Source organism: Charadrius vociferus, unplaced genomic scaffold (assembly GCF_000708025.1).
Source record: "Charadrius vociferus isolate BGI_N301 unplaced genomic scaffold, ASM70802v2 scaffold195, whole genome shotgun sequence".
NCBI lineage: Eukaryota > Metazoa > Chordata > Aves > Charadriiformes > Charadriidae > Charadrius > Charadrius vociferus.
The window spans coordinates 2,083,932-2,105,055 of NW_009648539.1; the positions used below are offsets into that span (position 1 = coordinate 2,083,932).

General features: G+C 39.2%; 3 protein-coding genes across 4 annotated transcripts in view; 1 reads left to right on the plus strand and 2 right to left on the minus strand.

The window, feature by feature from the left end:
* Positions 1-1,664, minus strand: part of TDP2 (tyrosyl-DNA phosphodiesterase 2) — an 8,966-nt gene extending 7,302 nt beyond the window's left edge. Inside the window, exon 1 of the mRNA XM_009885902.1 lies at positions 1,650-1,664. Coding sequence (XP_009884204.1) covers positions 1,650-1,664 — 15 coding nt within the window. The remainder of the gene's footprint in view (positions 1-1,649) is intronic.
* A 787-nt stretch (positions 1,665-2,451) lies between these two features.
* Positions 2,452-5,754, plus strand: ACOT13 (acyl-CoA thioesterase 13). The gene is made up of 3 exons (XM_009885903.1): positions 2,452-2,456; positions 2,954-3,199; positions 5,419-5,754. Exons 1-3 carry the CDS (start codon positions 2,452-2,454, stop codon positions 5,573-5,575), a joined length of 408 nt encoding a protein of 135 aa, XP_009884205.1. The 3' UTR covers positions 5,576-5,754.
* A 7,926-nt stretch (positions 5,755-13,680) lies between these two features.
* LOC104287203 (chromosome unknown open reading frame, human C6orf62) lies at positions 13,681-20,486 on the minus strand. 2 transcript variants are annotated; one of them, XM_009885873.1, is made up of 5 exons: positions 19,435-20,486; positions 17,264-17,440; positions 16,558-16,680; positions 15,541-15,675; positions 13,681-14,963 (listed from the first exon to the last, which is right to left on the minus strand). In XM_009885873.1, exons 1-5 carry the CDS (start codon positions 19,561-19,563, stop codon positions 14,838-14,840), a joined length of 690 nt encoding a protein of 229 aa, XP_009884175.1. In that variant the 5' UTR covers positions 19,564-20,486; the 3' UTR covers positions 13,681-14,837. The 2 variants fall into 2 exon arrangements, with proteins under 2 accessions (XP_009884175.1, XP_009884177.1); XM_009885875.1 differs by having other exon boundaries at positions 17,264-17,437; positions 19,435-20,436.
* Positions 20,487-21,124: the final 638 nt, after the last annotated feature.

The window sequence follows — 21,124 nt, forward strand, 5'->3', positions numbered from 1 at the left end:
AGAGGCCGGTGGTGCAGGCCCGCCCCTGCCGCTGGTTTCCCCGGAGTCAGGGTTTCCCGACAGGGGTCTGGGGCCGTGGTGGTAACACACGGTAGAAAAAAAAAACCACAGTTGTTATTCCAGTAACCCTTTCTTTTTAAATGCTAGAGCTGTCTTCCAGTATCCTGAAGACAAGGATTGTGCTGAATAGCTTTCCATGAGTTATTTAGTAACTAGTGTTCATTCCTTGTACCTGCCACTCGGCTAATTTTCAGCACTGTGAAATCATGAAACGAGCTCTTCTCAGTTTAAAAATAAAGGAAATGGCTCATTATAACATCTAACATTTCACCTTGAAGTCTGATGGAAAACATAACCACTTAAAAGCTCTATACTGAGCTGCCTTGCTAAAAGCTCACAATGAAATGTATTTGACCGGTATGGCTGTAATGTAATGCTACATTATGATCAAAAAAAAGCTGAAGTGATGTTACAGTGTTTTCTTAAATTTTGTAGTGTGCAATAGCATAACTGATGTGTTCTTGAGCTCCCGTGTAGTGTGGCCCTGTGAAGCAGTTTCAGCATTCTCATTAAGTTTTGCAATGCTAGAATTCTGCATTTGATTTCTATTTATTTGTGTAACTATGACATGGAGAGAAGCAGTAAATACATCTAAGAAAACCAACCATTTTAAAATTGACGTGGTTTGCATTTTACAAGACAAGCAGTGCTTTCATTTACAGCTCCATGATACAGTACATTTAACAAAGTAACTGTTTGCAAAACAACTCTTATTATTTTGTTTCCACAAGACATTTTGGTCTTGTATATGTAAAGTATAAAACTTGAAGTTTATGACATTCATTTATTTATAAAGAGTCCAATTCATTCGTAGTCACCTCTTGAGAGTAAAGTTATTACCCTACTTTACCTTAAAATCCTACTAAGTGGAGAACAAATGCAGTATTTCATAGACTCGTAGAATGGTTTAGGTTGGAAGGGACCTTGAAGATCATTGAGTTCCAACCCCCCTGCCATAGACAGGGACATATTTAATCTCATAAAGGTAACAGGCTGGAAGTGAGCCTTAGGAGACAAGCTTCTTGCTTTGCTCTGGAATAGTTTTTGAGGTTTTTTGCAGTCTCATTCTGTAAGTATGATGCTGTGAACATAATCATAATAACAATAGAAGTACAGTTTTGTTTGAATATAAAGAATCTGTTGCCTTTCTGAGAGATACCCGAAGCCTTTCTTACGGTCACTAAATATGACTCCAGACTTTCCCTGTTCTGCAGACAACAGATTTTAGTCCGAAACTTTTCAGCTCTAGCATCAGACTTCGTTTCTGGTTTAATTCCAATATGGTATCTATGTAGGGTTTAATGACTGTGGGTTTTAAAGCCCTTTATCCAAAGAAGTAGTGCATTGCAGCAGTGGCTGGAAGCTGAAGCAGCATAACTGTTCACTGAGAGACACATGGGAGGACAAGCACAGAAGGGCTGTGAGAGGAGGAGTACAAACCAGCAGCTCTGGCTGTGTAAGTCCTGGAAACATTAAAATACTGAACTATTTTTGTCAAGGAGAGCAGGCAGCTAGTGCCAGATCAGAGCAATGACAAGTGAAACCAGATGCTTTCCTTGCCTTGCTGATGGATTGGAACACTCCCTGACAGTACTGGAAGCCATCTGCTCTCAGTGTCAAGCGTCAGTAAAGTCCTCATTAGAAGTTCTGTCAGAAAACTTAAACCTCCAGTCAGTGCAGTGCAGCACGCCTGGTTTAGGACTTGGGATTTTCATTGATCAAGGTGCTATTTATGTATTAGGAAATAATGATTGTGAAATCATTAGTGATTTCCCCTCTGCTTAATTCCAACTTTTCCCGTTTGTAGTTGAACTGAACACCACCATTTATCTTAGTATCATTTCTCTGCAAAATTGGGATAAACTTTGGCCTATCAGAAGGGGACACTGGCTGAAACTGAGCTTTTATACTGCATTATAAATAAGCAATAGTGAAACTGGAGCCATTTCAATTTTAATTTCTTTTGAGATTGAAAGACTTAAGTCAACTCAGATATTTCCAATACCATATCAGCTGAGTTAAAAAGAACTTTGTAAGAAAAAATAAAAAAATTAGTAGGAATTATAATAAATATAATGCTCCCATTACACTTGTGATGGTCTAAAGGTACTTCAGAGTATTAGCTGTAGGTGTAAATACCTATGTTGAACTTATCCCAGTTCTGCATTTGCTTTCAGATTTTGAATATAGTGGTACTAACTGAAGAAATTTGAAAAAAAAAAACCAAACAAACAAACAAAAAAAAACCCAAGAACTGAAATGCAGTAACTTCTTGCTCTCAAAAATCCAGCTTCTTCTGTTCGTTACAGGAGGAAGCACAGTACTATAAATGTACTGTAATTTTCTATTTAACACCTATGGGCTGGAATAAAAGCATATATGCAAGTCACGATGCTGTAATACAGCGTGATACAGCCTTGGATACTTCTACCCAGGAATATGAATTTCAGTTCAGGAAAGCAAATCTGATTAGTGTTTCCAGTGCTTGTTTCAAAATACTGATTTTTACTGAGGTTGCTCTAGTATAATGATAATGAACAGTCTCATTTCCATTTTGTGAGCTAACAAATACACCTTCACAACTATAGAACACACAGATAGAGCAGTTTTATGTTCCCTCTAATCTGTCTTTTCAGTCACAGATTAAAGCAAAAGGAAAATTGAAGAATGTCGTCTCCTCAGCAATTCCTGAGAGCATAGCAAATACTGAAATTTTGTTAAACTTGGTTTAAATATCTATCTGCACTACAAATACAACTTTTTCTAAGGCAACAATCTTCTACTCAAAACCTATGGGAATACTTAATGTGACAGTTGAATTACTGTATTTTCCATCTTCTAATTAGTGTGATAAATCCAGAATTAAACAAGATTTACCTTCAATTTGATCCAGGGCAGTATCAGGCATTGGTACTGTTGTCAGTAAGCTTTTTATTCCTTTTTTGGTTGTACAGATGAAACTTCTTTCTGCAACTCCTGGAAAAATTGTTTGTGAAATGAAAGTGGAGGAGGAGCATACAAACAGAGGTGGCACATTACATGGAGGCCTGACAGCCACGCTTGTGGATGTGGTGTCAACAACAGCATTGCTGTATACAGAAAGAGGCATGCCTGGGGTCAGTGTGGACATGAACATCACGTAGGTATCACCCACCATGTTTACCAGAACATACTAACTTCTCTTCCCCTAACACAGTCTTGACTCCATTGTACTTCATTTCTGTGCTGTAGTACTCACTTTTTCTTTTTCAGAAGTCTTGTTTTGATAAATTAAGGGGGTGACTGCATTTGAGGATACTGCCATTTGGTTGCAAAATTCGAGTTGGACTTTCTTAAGCTTTTATTTGTGATATGCATTTAAGAGACGGTACCCATTCAGTAAACGAATATTGATGATGTGTTAAATTTTAGTCTTATGATATTGGCCCTTCGCTTGTGAAGATATTTTAGAGTGTGTCCTCAAACACCAAAATCTAGGGTAAGCAGCTTTCTATAAAGCCTTTTTTAGTACTAGTCCATAAAATGTTAAAACAGGAAAAATATTAAAACAGAAAACTGTTTAGTTCTGTTGTATGCTCACATACAGGGTGAATTACAGATTGAATCAGAATTTCTCACTGGAGAAAGATTCCTTTGGTCTAGGCCATTTAAAGGCAGTTTTATACTGAAAATAGTTCTTACTATAATGCAAATTTAAAGTACAGTGTCTTCAACAAAAATAAAAAGTTGTTCTGAGACCGTCTTTGATCATGCTATTATAGCCTCTCAGCTTTGCTTCATTATGTTTAATGAAGAGATTATGACTGGTTAGAACTAAAGTAATCCTACTTGGAATAACTAACAGAGCATTAAAAATTTTGGAAAAGTAACCCCTCATCAAAACTGTCTTTTTTTAAAAAAAAAAAGCTTTAAAAGTGTGTGGTGTATCTGTATCTTTACCAAGTTTCCCCTTTACCCCCCAGCACCTTCTGATTTCTCCACTGGGTGGGTGGGACTGGAGCATCTAATTTAAGCTTTATACTACCACTGTGATGACCAGGAAATTACTGGAAATGAAAACCTGAAATTCTCCTACGGTTATGTTTTTTCCCCTACAGTAGTGTAACAAGAGGCCAACATCTGAATTATTTACGCTATCAAGTATGCCTACCTAAGTACATAAGGCTAAAATCTTAAGAAAGTGCTGCCCCTGGAGGGGATACAAGATGATTGAGTAGCATAACCTTTAAAACTTGTTATCTGAAGCAATATTAATAGCTTTGTTTAACCCAAACTACTGCTTTCATTCAACAAGTGGTGTCAAATATTGCTATAATACATCTTTTTCCTTTTTGGGAAGGAGCTTTTTAAAAAGTTGTCACGAGGAAGCTATTTCAGTAATGGAAAGAACAGAGAGGAACAGAAACTTTTTTTTTTTTTTTTTTTTAATCACAAGGGGCTCAGCAGCAGCCTCTGAGAATGAACCAAGATTGAAATCCTGCCCCCTGTCAACTAATGGGTCTTGTGCTACGTCAGCATTACGCGCGACTGACATAGTTTTGACAGTGTCATGTATAAAAATGGACTAGTTGATGAAATTTGTCTTAGTAAGATTTATATCCAACAATTATACATTCACCTCTAATTCCTACATTTGAATATTGTTCCCTTTTTGAATATTGTTCCCTTACCCTGGAACATGGTTGGATCATGTTCCTCCTAATTCTTTCCAGGCATCTTGGGGGGGGGGAATTTCTTCCAATTCCATGGAGAGCATGTTTTAAAAGCACACCCTCCTACTCACGTAAATAAAAACAAAGAGTTATCTAATGAATGGAAACAGCATTAAACCCATGAAGTTTGAAGGCCTTCCAGATTTCCATGACTTCTCTCTGACCAGGGTAAGGGAAAGCAGTTAACCTATGCTTAGGCTCCATACAGAAGTGACCTTCCAGAGCCTTTGTAGCAGACACATTTTGCTGCTGAACCAGCCAGACTGGTTTAGAAAGGCTGTAGGGAGCCAGCAGTGGCTGGAATTGGAGCTGAACTTTTAACTGAGATCTTTGATACCTGATTGTTTCTGTTCCAAACTGGAACAGAACTTAGTTCCCGAGAAGCAAGCCAATGGGTGTCTTTCTATCCTCCCATTTTCTCAGAGAACTTCTATACCGAATTACCACTGCAGTACTTAGAGGAACTCAAGGACTTCTTAGAAGTGGGGATTTGCAAGCAGGCAGGCAGAGGTGTGTGGGGGGGTTGTTTTGGTTTGTTGGTTGGGTTTTCTGCTAATTCCCTTCATGATAATCTAAAATGCAGGAATATTCTTGCATTTGTGCTCTGTACAGTCTCTTACCCTGTTCATTTTGTTCTTCATTGAAGATACACTTCTGCTGCTAAGATTGGAGAAGAGATACTGATTACAGCTCAGATTTTGAAGCAAGGAAGAAATATTGCATTTGCCACCGTGGATTTAACAGATAAGGCAACAGGGAAGTTAATTGCACAAGGTAGACATACAAAGTATATAGGAAATTAACATAAGAAAGTAATTTAGAAAATAATATTGGGCTTAAGAATCCCATATAAAGTGATTTTTCTCACATGCAATAAGACATCATCTGCACAAAGTTGTGATAGTCTATATAAAGTGAACTAGTCTCACTCCTATAATAAATGAACAAATTTCTTGATTACTGTCAAAATTGCTACAAGCCTTAAATTGGTGCCTATTTTGGGATGAACAACAAAGTGTGATAACATGGGGATGCATTTTTTTTTTTTTTTGGTTAAGACAGCAGACGGAAAGAGCCTTTGGACCAGCCGTATGGTTTAACAGCATGACAGTGTTTTAAGAGATCTGTTTTCTTTGCCTGTGGTGTCACTGTGTGACAAAGCAACCCTGTTGTCAGACCTGTCACCATCACATTCAAACAACACGATACACGCTTACAAACTAACCCGCTTGTTCTGTAAGATGGTAGTACAGAGTTCCTATAACATACTGTGAAACTGGTTTGAGAATGTACAGCAGGCTAATACAGAATGTAATTTACTGATGCTGTAACAAATTCAAAAGTATTCAATAAAGCTTTCTGAAGCTACCTTTTTAAAGGTTATTTAAGAGTTTTGTAATCTCTTTGCACTGAGTATTAGCTTGCCAGCATGGAGTGCTTGAGACAGTCTACAGGGTACACAAATTCACCTGAGTTTTCATCATCATCACCTTGTGATTCCTGAATGTGAAAATGCAGTTATATCATCAGGGTTTTTTTACCTCTACCTACCTGAAGTTCTGGCTATATTTGTTTAAAACTGTCAGATGAGAGTCGAGAGATGTATCAAATAAGTTTGGTGAGCCTTTCATCAGGTGAAGGGTGTAGGTTGTTTGACTTGAGAATGAATGTGGTAGAATTAAGCTGCCGTTCATCGGCTGAAGACTTGTCTCCTGATGTGCTGTCGTGGACAGGTTTAACTGCTTTCTTCAGACTGATGACAAACGATCCTTGGCACGGCAATCACACATGCAGTGCAAGTTTACATAAGCCATGACCTTAGCTTTTCTTCCCTAGTGGGAGATTTGAAAAAGTTAATCCACTCTAGTAAAGGGCACGCATAGTTCTTCTTGTCATGGAAGTTGACTCATTGGAGTGATTTGAATTTTGTGATTAAATGTGCAAGTTTGGGCATTTTTTGTGCATTCCTAAACCTAAAGAAATAATTCCCAATGAATTAAGTGACCTGTTCATGCAGACTGATTTTCAATATGAAGTTGACCAAATTTCTAATATATCAGAAGTCTTTCCAAAATTACTTTCAAACAAGCCATATAGGTGATAACTTACCCTTCAATGGAAAAAAAATACCTACAGCAGGCTCCGGCTATCAGTATGTGTTTTTGCTGCAAGTTTAGAACAGTTGTTCATGCTGTATACATTCGACAAAAGCGTCTTCTTTAAGGCTGTCTCAGAAGTGTACATGGCTTACATGCCTGTGGCTAGTAGAACTTTTAATAATAACATCCTCTCTTCAGCAGTACATTTGTAATGATTTTTTTCCCCAGTATTTGCACTCATGCTCAGAATCATCCCTGAATCCCATTTTTAGAAACCCAATGCTTTGCTCAAGCGGTTCTAAGAAGATACTTCTTACAGGAGCAACATTTTTTGTTTAAAATCTTTGCTCAGCAGACCTATATGCTTCACTGTTATTAAACTGTTTCTCACTTTACAGCTTCCTCTGCCTTGACATCAATTACGAGTCTTAAGCTTCTCCAGTTCCTCTACAATTACTAGGATGAGCAGACAGAGGGGATCTATCATAGCATGTAGACACACCTAGTGGGTTTACCAATTGCTGTTCTGGTCACCTTGTTATTAACACGCTTTTGCATTGCCAGTCATCTTTTTTCTCATTCTTAAATTTACTGGTTTTCCATATGTTACCCATGTAGTGGAGTGCAAGAGGTAAAGGAAATAGAAGTGCAGATTAAAAATGCTCCCCCAACTACAATAAACCCACCCCCCTCACCGAACACAAGAGTGATTTTGACTACTATCTGAAATAAAAAGCAGAGGACAACAAGGAAGGAGGTGCTGAATTCAATACACGCCAAAAGATGCAAAACACTCGGGTCTCTGTGCTGGGACAACTCTGTCCTTGTGCAGCTGTCCCACTGCAACTTAACATGCCTTCCCACATCAAAGCTGGCTGCCTCAGGAACTTGCCATAGTTAAGTGGTCTCATTCTATCACTTAGCATTCATCATATCTGCATAATTACAATTGAAAAGTGCCCAGGCAAATTAAGAGTGGCAAACCTCAATATGGAAACAACAGTACCCTCCTGTTCCCATTGGAGCCTGGCAAGGGCTGCTGCAGGCTGAGCAGGAAACAAAAAAAAAAAAAAAACAAACACCCTTCCTGAAGTAACAATAAGAATTCTCTCTTCCCTTATAACAGACTATTCAACCCAGTATTTTAGTGCTGCCTAATTAATAAGGAAGAGGGACATCATTAATATGCAAGCCAGTTATTTTAGAAGTGGTTCGTTAACTTGATCATTTTAAGACATCCTTGTCTGTATCCCTCCACCAGCAGCAGCATGCTGACCTCATATTTCACAACTTAACTTGGGCTTGGAGATCATCTTAGAAGGCATTGTCACCATTGAGCTTGCTTAGCTTTGTGAGTAAACTGTCAAACATCAGACTTAATATTTGGAAGTGTTTTTTTAGCAATTTCACCTTAACTGACACATTGAAAAAAATCTGTATCTTACCTTAGCTGAGTCTGATAGGAAGTAACAGAAAACAATCACCATAAAGATGACAAATGGCACACGGTTCCACCTGGCATCAGAACAAACAGATCTCCTGTGGGGCTGACCTGGTTCCATCACTACAGATTTAGGCACAATTCTCTTACAAGCAAGCAAGTAAGAGTGACTTGATGAGATCCCCTTGTGAGTCTTAGTATACCAGATTACATACCCAGTAACCGACAGACATCTGTAAGCTCTGTATCTTACAGCTGCAAATGAGACTGTTCTATCCCATGTTCTGCTAGTTTGTTTATTGCCTCTTTTTTTTTTTTTTTTTTTAAAAACCCTCCAAACACCTCCACCATTGATTTCTAGAGGTCTGTCCTTATGGAGGGCCACACTTTTCACATAGTGTAATGTGACACATTGTGGAACAGTTTGTCTTTGTCAGTGACAGTCACTGCAGCTTTCCACTTCATTCAATGTATTGGTCAGCCAAGTGTTTCGTGCTGGTTTCACATCACTGCTATTGCACAAGTGCATTCAGACTGACAGCCACGTATTCGCACCACGGCGGAACTGCGCATAACAGGTCCCTTGAGAAAATGAGGAATTGGAACAGAATCCCACTGGCATTTAAAACCAAGAATCCAGATACTGACCAGGGCACATACCCGATGGCAGATTAAGGTTCTGTGAGGAGGGATTTAGTCATTCAGGATTCCAGCTCTCGGGAAGTTTATCTCTTGTCAGTGATAAACTGGGGAGAGGAGAGGGTATGGAAGGACATCACTGCTGAAACAAGAGTTAAACTATCAGGACTCCTTGTTAGTCTTTCAGGTTGAGCCACCTGTCAACAGGAGCCTCATGGCTGAGCTGCTCCACCTAGGTTACTCTGCCAATTTAATTACGAGATAGTCGGTTTAAAATTCTCAAATTGGCAAGCATTACCACCTAAAGGGGAGGGAGGCAGGCAGGCGAGAATTGGGCTGTTAAGTAACTGTTCTGAGGAACAGTTCAGTTCTGTTCAGCTTCAGTGACTGGCTTCCAGCCACTCCCAGGCCATACAGAATAATTTCCAACTGTGTTTTTATCACTAACCATTTTAGAATTCTGTATCTGCAGAAACCATTTAGCTAGTAGAAGGAAACCTCAAAACCTCTCCCTCACCTCACTGTTGATGGGAATGAAGAAAAAGAAAGTGCTTTGATTCCTATTTTGCTACTTAAAGAGGTCAGAGATGACACAATAACAGTTATTACCTTTGTGATTCTGTAATGCATTCACTGAATCACTGCTGTTAGCAGATCCCCAGGTCCCAAGCTGCCATGGTTGTGGGACACTGCAGCTTATACGGTTCTTGCCTAAATCACAGCAAATAACCTGCAAGCTCTAATCAAACAAGACACATCAGTTATCCTCCAGAAAAAACAACCACCAAACCTAGTTTTGTTCAACAATACAGTACCCAGGGCTGTACCGCTGTAGTAAGATTCTGGATCTTTGATATTTTTTTTTTTGCTTAAAAGCAGTAGCTGCTTGAATAGATTTCAAGAGTCCAGAAAAGCAGCTTGTAGGGTGGGTGCTCTAGCATACAGTAATTGTGCTCAAATTAAAAGATCTTTCCATATGTAAATCCTTTCCAAGCAGAACTAGGTCATAGATATCTTCAGCCCTAAAAAACATTTGTCAGCCATGCAGAAGAGAAATTATGCTTGCTTATCACTCAGCTTGCTTCAGTTAACCTGCAGAGCTGATGCCCCCCTCCGCAGCACCAGCGCTGTAGTCAGCCTCGTGAACTCCCAGCCGCAGCACACGGGTCAGAAAGCAGTACCCACTACTGTCGATGGAACTGCAGTCTCCTTCTTAGCATTCCTGACAGCAGAGAGTTCATCTGTACTCCAAGAACACCACAAGGCAGATTTAAACACCAAACTAATACAAAGCATGCAGCCCCTGTGCACTGCAGCAGGGGAAGAGCTGAAGGAACTTCCAGTTCTAATGTAGAGGCTCTCTGTAGCTAAGCCTTTTACCTTGCAGTCATGCCAAACTCCTGCAGCAAAGCCAAGCAACCTGGCAGGTACAGAAGACACCTACAAGCCGAGGCCTTGCTCTCACACCACCAGCACAGCATCCAGCAGAACAGGTGCAAACGAACGCCGAAACTCACAGACCAATGTCCTTTTTGTGTGCTAATAATACTAAGGGACAAGTAATAACATTGGCCTTACAGTCTGGGAAAAAGGGGTTTGTATGTAAAGATTACTAAAATGAAAAAGTACATTTATTCCACAAAAGGAATTCTTAAATAAACAACACTCATGCTAGTGCCATGCCTCAAACCTCCTTCCTGCAGTAAAACACTATTAAAGCCCTTGATACGGGAAACATCCAGTTAGACATTGCAACATAGCAGATAGCATAGCAAGATACTGAAATTCTGTCACAAGCAAGACTTGTATAAGCTAAGAGGCTCCTGAATGATGACACTAGGGCAGCTCTACCTTAGAAGTGGCAGACAAGCAGAGCCATCTGGAGCCACAGAGATAACTGGAACGGCTACCCAAGGCCCTATTGTCTGTGAGGAGAAACCTTCTGATTAGAACTGGTCTCACAGCTCGGAGCTCAGTCAACTCAGCATGTTGAGCCAAAGCTGAAAAGTACGCAGTGAAGACGACTATGAGCCTTCCTCCAGAAGACCCGGCCCATGACCACCGGATGGCTATGCACATGTGGCAATAGGAGGACATTTATGATAACGAGTTCCTGGAAATAATTACCACAGTTGTGCCTATTCCCAGCCTACGCTAATGAATATGTATGCTTTTGTATCATAAACCAACGCTTGCTTCACAATACGGTGTGCAAGTTTGGAGGAGCAATCCCCCTTACCCCCAGCGTTGCAATAAACATACCTGCTTTATAACTCTGTGAGTTGTGGAGTTTGTTTCCGCACGTCACCCTTTATTTCATTACTTCATTCCAGAAAGCTGTCCTAGAACCTGTAGGCTCACACAGCTGCTGAATTTGCTGCTGCAATAAATGCAAAACTTAAAATGGGAGAAGCTTTTCCAGGCCAATAAAAGAAAATATCAATTAAGTCAGCTCACACCACATGTCCATCTGCTTCGCGGATATAAACGTAGTCTAGTAATTCTCAACTTTAAAATTATCGTGCTAGTGGTAGGAACCTTAATGGAATCTTAAATGAAACCTGTAACAGTGCATTAGAATAATCTTACACTTAAGGAGCAAAAAACCCTGAAGTGACCACTCTCAGTGTTCAACTGCCAGAGATCCAAATTTAACATAAGATGGCATTCATTAATTGCAAGTAACCTAGCGACTCAGCACATGGCAAGTGCAAGAAAAAGCAGTGTTCTTCCAGCAGCAAAACAGAATTGGGCAGGGAAGGACACCTGCAGAGCTCACAAGCTGCGAGTATGTACAAGGAGCTGGAATTTGACACTTGTCTCAGGTTTTAGAATTATTTTAAAACTAATACTTCATGTCTTAATGCATCAACAAAAAGATGTGGTCATTGACAAGTACCAAAGCACCTACCTGTAGTGAAGATTGATCCTCTGCTTGTTTTGTATTTTGTAAATACAGATCAAGTAGGTCTTTCAGAATTTTTTTTTTTTTTTAAAGTCTAGAAAATGGAACCTGGCAAAATTACCATGTTTCCACCAGCTTTGTTTCTAATAGGCTTAAGATTTTGCTGTGCAAAAACATCAGCTTGTAGCAAGATATCAGTAAGATAAACACTGAATAAGAGAAACACTGAATAATCCTAATGTGTTTCTAGTACCTTACGTATCACTTAACACTGCAATTTTAGTGTAACAAAATAGCTTTTGAGAAGCACTTTATGCTTTGAGACAGATGTGACAAAGGGCATCAACTGCAAACTAGCTACGGACCCATTACATTTGTGCAATGCTTGTATAAGCAGTTCAGTCCATCTTACCATATTTTTGGTAACATTTGCGCAATGGAAGAATCTTCAAAAGTGAAGGAAAACTATACAGCCATGTACAGGCTATGACATTTAAGAAGTTTCTCCTCACCATCTGGGAAACACCTGACAAGCTTCCCTTCACCATACGCTTCATTTAGATGCAAAAGATTTAATGGGCCTCCATCTACTTCATTTTGCTGCCTCCATGTTTATCCCTGGCCCATTCGCGCTTGCTGAGTTTACATGACAAATCCTCAAGCAATAGCCTGGTACAACTCCCATATTAAGGTGAGATACTGAGTATATTTCAACACGTTTCTCATATGCTCCCTGAGATTCTCATGCTCTGAAGCCTGTTGTTCTCCTTTATCTCCCCCTGCCCCCACCCCAACTTACACAATGCAGATGGCTATCAACTCAATCTGATTACACAGCAAAAGCATAACATTCATTAGCTGGGTAGAATAGATCACATTTAGCAAAATTAGTACTACACAACTATTTTCTTCCATGAAAGCACAGTATTATTTAACTCTGGGATCACCGTCACAAAGAACAAACGAGTAGCCTGTGTGTCTTTGTGCATCCCAGGCAAAACAAAGTGATTAAACTGAACAGGTTGCTCCCTGTAATATAGAGAATTGAAGTTAAGGCTCATACCATTGCCAACACTTAAAAAGCATTGTACGCAGCCACTCAGGCCAGTATCTTGGGGCTTCTTTGAAGAGATCATAATGAAGAAAAGCAAAATTCTTAATGCAAGAACTACTGGGTCATTTGCTTTGCTGACCAAGGTAACTATGGCCATATTGTCACTACTGTGAGATGACGTTTAAAGTGACAAATTAAGTAGAAACAAAGGGATTGCACTTAGGAAGCAAAATGCAAACTCACAAAACTTGAACAGTCAAGACCTTAACAAAACTTATCTCAAGCTTTATGTGGACACTTGGTATTGTGTCTTGCAGGCCATTCACAAAGGGTCACAAATTTAGCTGGGAAATTTTAAGTACTATTAGCAGGTATGGTGGTTACTGAATATTCTAGAAAGCTTTGCATTCTGTAGAGCAGCCTTTTCAAGATATTTCTTTGTGACTTAAGGCATTTATTAATGTGAAGTTGCAGCTTTCGGGTGGTTTGTCTAGGGCGCTCCAGTTTAACCCCTAGGACCTTATGACCAAGGAACTAAAAATATACATATACCAATACAATTAGTATGCTAGTAATTCGATTATTTCTGACAACTACTTTTCAAAACAAACATACTGCCTGTGCATGTGAGAACACCTTTGGCACTAATGTCTGTTAACCTTAATATACCATTTTACAGTCTGTACATTTTCAGTGTTTGCAATGGGTCACACTGTCAAGATGTAAGGCTACTAAAATTCAATTCATAGTATTTCCATAAATAAAGCCAGTCATCTTTCACCTAATTTATTTAAGTTCCAATTTTTTCCAATTCCAAACAAAAGCTAAATACAAGTTTTAAACAGGTAAGCACTAGTTTTATCCAAAGGGAGCAGGCTTATGCAGTTTTACTCCAGTAAAGTACTCAACCCTTAAGCAGAGCCTTCTTTGTCATCAAAACTATACAGTAGTCTTCCTTTTATCATTGCACAATCTTAAAATGTTCTGTCAGAACCAACTTTTGACACTCCAAACACTATTTTACATTGTTTTATAATGTCTATTCCAAAAGAAAAAAAACCTCAATAGGTTTTCTGTAAGAAATGTTTTAGAAACCAGTATTTCCTGCACAGTTCACCTGCAAGTTTACAAGTCTCAACTCTCAAGAAAAAATAATCCTCTACCAACATTGTTTCTGCAGCTATTATTTTACTTTATTTTTAGCTGCTTTAGCAACTTCAGACTCCAGGTCTGCCTCATCTGTATAAATGCATCCAACTCAAAAGAATACTTTCATACAGTTATACAGCAACTTGGGGAAAGAGATCCAAAACAAAAGTGCCAGTAAACTTAGACATGGCCCAGCAAAATAAAAGAGGCAAAAAATGCCTACACATTAAATGAGATGCTTTTTTTTTTTAAAGAAAGATTTCTTTCCCGCATTTACTTCCTATTGTAATAGCCACTTTTCTGTTCATTAAAATGAATGATAGTGCTCTTTGATACAATCATTAACAGCAAAGCTATAAGGCTTTTATACCCGTTACATTCACTTCTCACCCTCCAAATACTGATGGTTAACATTATAGATGTTAGGGGGCATGACCAGCACAAATGGGAACACCACCACAAATGATCACCTTGTGCTTTCGGATACATTTGTTTCAGTGTACAGTCCCTTCGTTTCACATTTTAGTAAGATGCTGATGCAGTGCAGAAGCGTGCAGAGCATCCTCTCTTTCACAAGGTCCATGCAGAAAACATCTAAAAAAAATTGTAAAGTTCTGAGATACAAATGATAAAAAAATCCAGGATGATCAAGTTTCACAATGTACAGTGTTCTGAACATGAGTCCATTTTCTTCTAAATTCTGAAAGAATAAAGTGGTGAGGAAAGTGAAAATCCACTGCTGCATTCTGTGATCTTCCCCGTTTTGCTGGCCAGTACCTTACTCTGGCATGTAAGGACGGAGGTGATCCTCTATGGTACCAACCGTCCAGTGAGTGAGCTGCTCCTGTGGCAGGTACAGGCAGATGCTGCATAACTTGAAGATGGTAGCTTTGTTTTTTGGAGTCTAGAGGCAAAGAAAACCCAAAAAAACAACTATTAAACATGAAAGTTAACTCAAGGCTAATAGGCAGACCCCCAGCAGATCCAGCCTAATTATTAGCTTGCTGCTGGTCGTGGAAGAACATACACATTTAAAAGCCACTGTTTCATCTATATAGAGAGCCTGAACTCAAAATTAGCCTGCGACCTCTAATGCCCAAAATATTTTCATTATTCTATTCATTCTTCACTTGAATAATTCCCCAAATTAAGCCAACGTTTTAATTTTTCCAAAACACTATTTTATAACTCACTTAATTTTTAATACGAGAACACCTAGTTGGAACCAGATCATCTTTAAGGTCCCTTCCAACCTACACCATTATTAAATTAATTCTATGTGAAGACATCCGTGACCCATGGCTGTTTTTTACATGTGAGAATCCTATTTATAGCATGTTTCCTCTGAAACTGCTGCAATGCAAGCATGAATGCATGACCAATTCTTCTATTGAGTACTTTGCAACAAAATCAGCAATGTTCTTAAGAAAAAGCACTTTATGATTAAAAAACAGTTGTTAAGAGGGACGAAATAAACTTACCTGCAAGTGCTGTCTGTCAATGAAGAGAAACACTGACTGGTTAGGGTTGTTGACAACAATTCCAGTCTTGTCCTTTCGGCTCAGAACATGCAGAAACTGTTTTTCATAGTCACCGTGATGAAATTCAAACTTGGCCTGCATCGTGTGAGGGAGGGGAATAAAACATTTATTAAGCTAAAGCTCACATTTAACCAATTAATTTCCTTCAATCTGGGGCTTTTACAACTGCTTTTGTTTCTTTCCTTTTCTCAACTATGAAAAGCAGAAACTGGAGACCACAGCAACGACAACACACTTGGGTCTCGGCACAATTTAAAGAATTCCCTACTTTCTTTCTCCCAACACTGCCATTAGTCATTGCAATGACATATTAACAATTCAAGGGTACAACTTTAACTGCATATATAAAACCAGTTTTAGCTTGTTCTGTCAGAACATCCCTGTGCATCACCAATGCAGCATATTTCTTCCAATAACTTAATACGATTGCAGAACCAGCATAGAAAATACATATAATATCATTCAAAAAATCTGAATGTGAACAGCCAAAGCTGACTAAAACAGTCTAAAGTGTTTGTAATTTATGTCAAGGTAAAATAATAATGCAAAAATTTCATCCATCTCAGACCCTCTTTCACCTTAACAAAACACAGCAATTTGGGATACTCACAGAACTTTAATGACACCATCATACTGAGACAAAGATTCAATTGCACTAAGAGCCACATCTAATACTCTTCCACAAATACTAACATGATATATGTATTTATACATACATGACATTTCCAAAGGTCCTTCAGATGTTTAAATTTGAAATTGCTAATATAACAGTGCATAAAGACAGAAGGTAGAATTTGGCACTTAAAACACCGACTGCTTTATAAAGACAGACAGCATACTTTCTAACATCCATGGAAGTCACATGCCTTATCAGCTTATAGGTTAAGAAGAGAGAGTACTTATCCTCTCCTCCAGGTCTAAGTTACTTATTGACATTAAAAAAACAAAAACAAATACCTGAACAGGCCTAAAGGGTTCATCAGATCCCTTCCACCGAGAAAACAGGAGACAGACTATCTTCTCAATATCATTACGAGGCCAAAGAATGAAGTCCATCTCCTGGGTACAGCCGATCACATCCTGTAAGTAGTAAAGTTCTGTACTTACATTCCTTCCATTAGTCAAAGATACAGACAAGCAACTTATCTATACAGGCGTGTCATTTAAAGGTGGTACTTATTACTGTATTTGTGTAATTTTCCATTTTCATGACACATAGCACAACTAAAGTCCTCCTTGCATTCCACTAAGTTTTAATATCATTATCCAGTTACTACAAATTCCATCTTTAAGCAAACATTAGCAAAGACTGTCTATTTTCCAATATTCATAAAGCAAAATGACTTAATTGTACAGCAAGAGTTCTTATAAGAATTAACACATGCCTACTAAAGGACAACGATGGCAAGAAGATATAATTCCCAAGGCATATTTGAATGAGACAGATGAAAGGAAAAGCTTGAGCACTACATATTCAAACAATTTCAGAATATGTATGCTGTTACCCTTCAAACTAGATCCCATAAATACATGCCCTCAGAACCCTTGTGCAGCAGAAGAGTTAAGGAAAATAAAACCAGCAGGATTAGCCTTAACATTTATGAAGAAAAGCACAAGTGTTGAAAACAAACTAAAATTCAGCAAGCGTAAATAGTAACTTTACCCTGCGCATAGACTGGTAGCGGGGTGCATGAAGCTGTACTACATCCTTCTGCAGAAGCTCTAAGGAACTTTCCAAAGAATAGCTGGAATCCCGCACACCTTTCAGGATATTTTCTTCATAATTATTGGTCATGACTGGTATCACTTCAGACACTTCAAAAAGCGCTGACTTTTTCTTCTAAAAAAAGCACAGGTTACATTAAGATTACAATCCTTTCTAGGCAATTATAGATAACAGTTTACATCAGAATTTGTGATTTTCTGTTAGCATTCATATATAAAGTACACACCACATAAGTTAGGACTTTGATGAAAACCACACACATTGACATGCAAAATTTTATAAATTAAACAGAATCAGTCCAACCACTTTTTATAAAAAGAAGTTGAACATGGTTTTGTAGTCTACAAAGATACAAATTCGCATGCCAATCTTGCAAACATTAAAGCTGTATCTAAACATTAACAGAACTGCCCTTTTATCAAGTACAAGACTTTGTGCTCACCAAGAGCCCTCTGCAAGCTCCTCTTTGCAAATCAAGTAACACTTTTTCTCCCCCTTGCAATACTTTCAAGTTGGCTTTTTATGAAAAATGAAGTCTTTCAACGCCACATTTGGTAACACTGGATGATCAAGATCCAATCTGAAGTTAGCCACATGTCATAACCTCCTCAAAGGACTATTTTAATTTGCTAAATAAAACTTTCATACTCAATACAAGGTATTTCAGTATCTCTCAAGCAAGGACACAACATCGTGGGGAATTTGGAAGAGCAGTTTTTGCTGTATGTAAAATTGCTTAAAGTTGTCTGTCTGCTTCTAACAGCTTTCTTATAGCTCATGAGAAGTCTTGATCTATTTAAGAGCTACATGACAGACAAAGCACATTTTATCAAATAACCCTCCACACCCACAGCCAGAACAGACATAACAGGCAGCTATTTGCTGAGCAAGCTAGGCTAGGCCAAGCTAAACTCCTACTTTAAGCAAACTGGTACCGGCTGGACATCTTCACTGTGACAGACACAAAGGATAGGATTTAAAACAGGCATTTGCAATGAATTTCTACAAAACAACCAAAAAGTAGTGTGAATGCTCCAACTAAAACCACTAAAGTAATATAATCTAAGAAAACCTAATTGTTATCACCGCTTAAGCATTCATATTTCTCTTTACCAAGAAATTACATCCCACTATATCAATCTGTTTGCAATAGAACTGATGAACAAAAAGCAAATTGAACTCAAGAACTGCAAGGAAACTTTTCAATTAAAAGTGTTCAAAGAACACAGCCTTCACTATAAAAACGCAACTATTAAAGCAAATGCAAAACTACACATCTGAGGGGATTAAACAATTTCAGTGTTCACCTACACGCATTTTCTGCGTTACGTACTCTGTTGCCATTTGCTTCTATCTTCACTTCCTCATCATTTGTTCAGCACATTCACTTACTATAAGCAACTACTTTTATCCACCTTCTGTGGACAGAAACTCTCCTACAATTCCAGGTCGACAGTCAGATTTAGGAATACCACAGTCACCTTTAGGAACACCACCAGGCTCCCCAACCTGGCCCAGATGCACAGCATCCAGCAGCAGCAGATGAGGCAAGCAAGACAACAAAGATTGCCTCCGTCCCCTTTCTGCTCCCTTTGAAAATGGTAGCAGCAGTTTGGCATATGCCTGTGTGCTTGAGCCATTTCAATATTGCATTCTGTGACTCCGCCCTTCAACTGCCCTTCCCTTCTGCTTTAACCAGATAAACACAGTAACTTTAGCAATCGCTCCAGCCAGGTCTCCCTTTTCAACTCAACTGTTCATAGCCAACAATTATGCAATTCAGACTTCAATTAGGCTTAACAAATTACAGTATTAACTTCTAAAAATATTTACCCAATACAGAAGTTACCCAGTCATCATTTAACGAGGCACTGGCACGCTCTGCATTACAAAACCATAAGCATACAAAAAGCCAAAATGACAAACATTAATTAAGTAAATATTATCACAATTCACAATTAAAAAAAAAAAAACCCACGTTTAAAAGTCAATGGAATCTACTAAGGATAAATTGCAAGATGCAATCAAGCAGCAAGATTTTACACAGCACAGTTACCACGCATTGCAACAGACAACACACCAAGAGAGAAACATTAAAACCAAGTTACCTTGTCTTTGAACACAAAGGCAATATACATCTTGAAGTCAAACTGGTCAGCTAAAGATTCTTTTTTCTTTCTAAGCTGAGCACGAAGTCTGTTCAGAGCTTGTTTCTTCCGGGAGTTTGGGTCCCCCATTTTGTAATACAGGTGGTACTAAAGCCTTTGGAAACTGTCACTAAACTATGGGCACCTTTTCATAAGACTCAAGTACAACAGAAACAAGTCGTTTTATTCCTGCTAATACGACTGAATAGATAAAACGCGAATGTAACCCAAAACCGCACCTCAGGCAATATTTTACGAGAATGTCATATTGGATGGGTCAAGAAACAAAGTAAGTAGTTGTCCAGCCATGGCTGGACAAGAGATTTAACAATAAACCAAGAAAAAAAAAAACCTAAGAATTTTGAAGAAAAAAAAAAATTGAACCGTTTAGTAGCAGGAATAAGTGGGTAAGAATGAAAAAACCAAAATAAATCTTATCACAATTTATGTGTACAATAAAAAGCAACTGGCACAAGCCCAATCCATGGGGGGGGGTATTTTTGCTCTGCTTACAAAAAAAAAAAGAAGCTGAAATTACAAATTGCGTTTTACCCCAGCCAGATTCATGACTCTACTGATTATTATTCTCAGCTTTCCACTATTGCTATGTTGCCTGTCTTTTTTTTTTCTTTAGAATTATTACACTTGGTGGAGGGCAGAGAAAAGGGTGCAAAGGAGGAGTGCACATCCTGGGAGATAGACTTCTCTGCCAACAACAAAATCAACTACAGACAACACAGTGCTGGTTTGCAGGGGAGCAAAGAGAAAAAACAGCGGAGTCATTTCTAACTTCATCCTGCTCATCATCAGGCACATCATTGCCCTGAGGCTACTGCTGCCCAAGAGAAGAGGGATCATGATGGCCATAGACGAGGGGCGGGCAGGGGTTCAAGGGACAGTATTATCTCACCTCGAGACTAAAACCCAAACCAGTGCCCCAAACCCGGGCTCCTTACCAGTGGGAGAGCCCTACATCCCCCAACACCTCACACGCTCCCTGGGCTGCTGATCCCCCGGGGACCCTTCTCTCTCTGCTGCGCTCCGCAGCGAGCGCAGTTAGCCGAGGCTGTGCATGGCCAGTGCTTTTCGCTTCTCCTTAGGCCTCTCTCTACGCAAGATGGCAGAGGCGGCAGAGGCTGCCCAGGGCAGCGGGACGGACACCCCCAGTCGCACAGCGTCTCCCCTCTCACTTCATGGTCACGATTTGGAAAACATGCAGAGCTTTGCTCCTGCTTTCCCCCCAAAACAGATTTTCGGTGACAAAAAAATTGGAGAGGTTTTTTTTTTTTCTTTTTAACTGCAAGCCTAGGTTGCAATTTTAAACCTCTAACACACCCTTTCCCCCTTCCCCCCCAAAAGCTAATCCCCAATTATCAGGTTATTTTCTTCCTCTCTCCAGACATTTTCCCCCCCCGGTGTTTGATTAGTCGGGGTTAAAAAGTTTTTAGGTTAGCAAATTCGCCGGCCCAGGCTGAGAAGAGGGGAAAAAGTATTCCCCCTTCCTCTTCTGACAAAAAAAGAGGGGGGAAAAAGAAAAAGGGAAACAAAACCAAAAACAAAACCAGAAGCCCTCCCTAAACTTCCCCCCCCAACTTAAGCAAGAGACTGAGAGACTCAGGCAGGAGGCCGAGACCGTGGCCCGCTCGCTACC

Bases quoted from the DNA above. Each gene is read 5' to 3' on its own strand.
- ACOT13 (XM_009885903.1), top strand. The intron at 3,200-5,418 runs GTAGGTATCACC...TCTTCATTGAAG, and splicing joins AGTGTGGACATGAACATCAC to ATACACTTCTGCTGCTAAGA.
- LOC104287203 (XM_009885873.1), bottom strand. From the start codon at position 19,563: ATGGGGGACCCAAACTCCCGGAAGAAACAAGCTCTGAACAGACTTCGT. The intron at 17,441-19,434 runs GTAACTTGGTTT...TGCTTTTTTTAG, and splicing joins CCTTTGTGTTCAAAGACAAG to AAGAAAAAGTCAGCGCTTTT. The intron at 14,964-15,540 runs GTAAGTTTATTT...CTTTGCCTCTAG, and splicing joins TTGACAGACAGCACTTGCAG to ACTCCAAAAAACAAAGCTAC.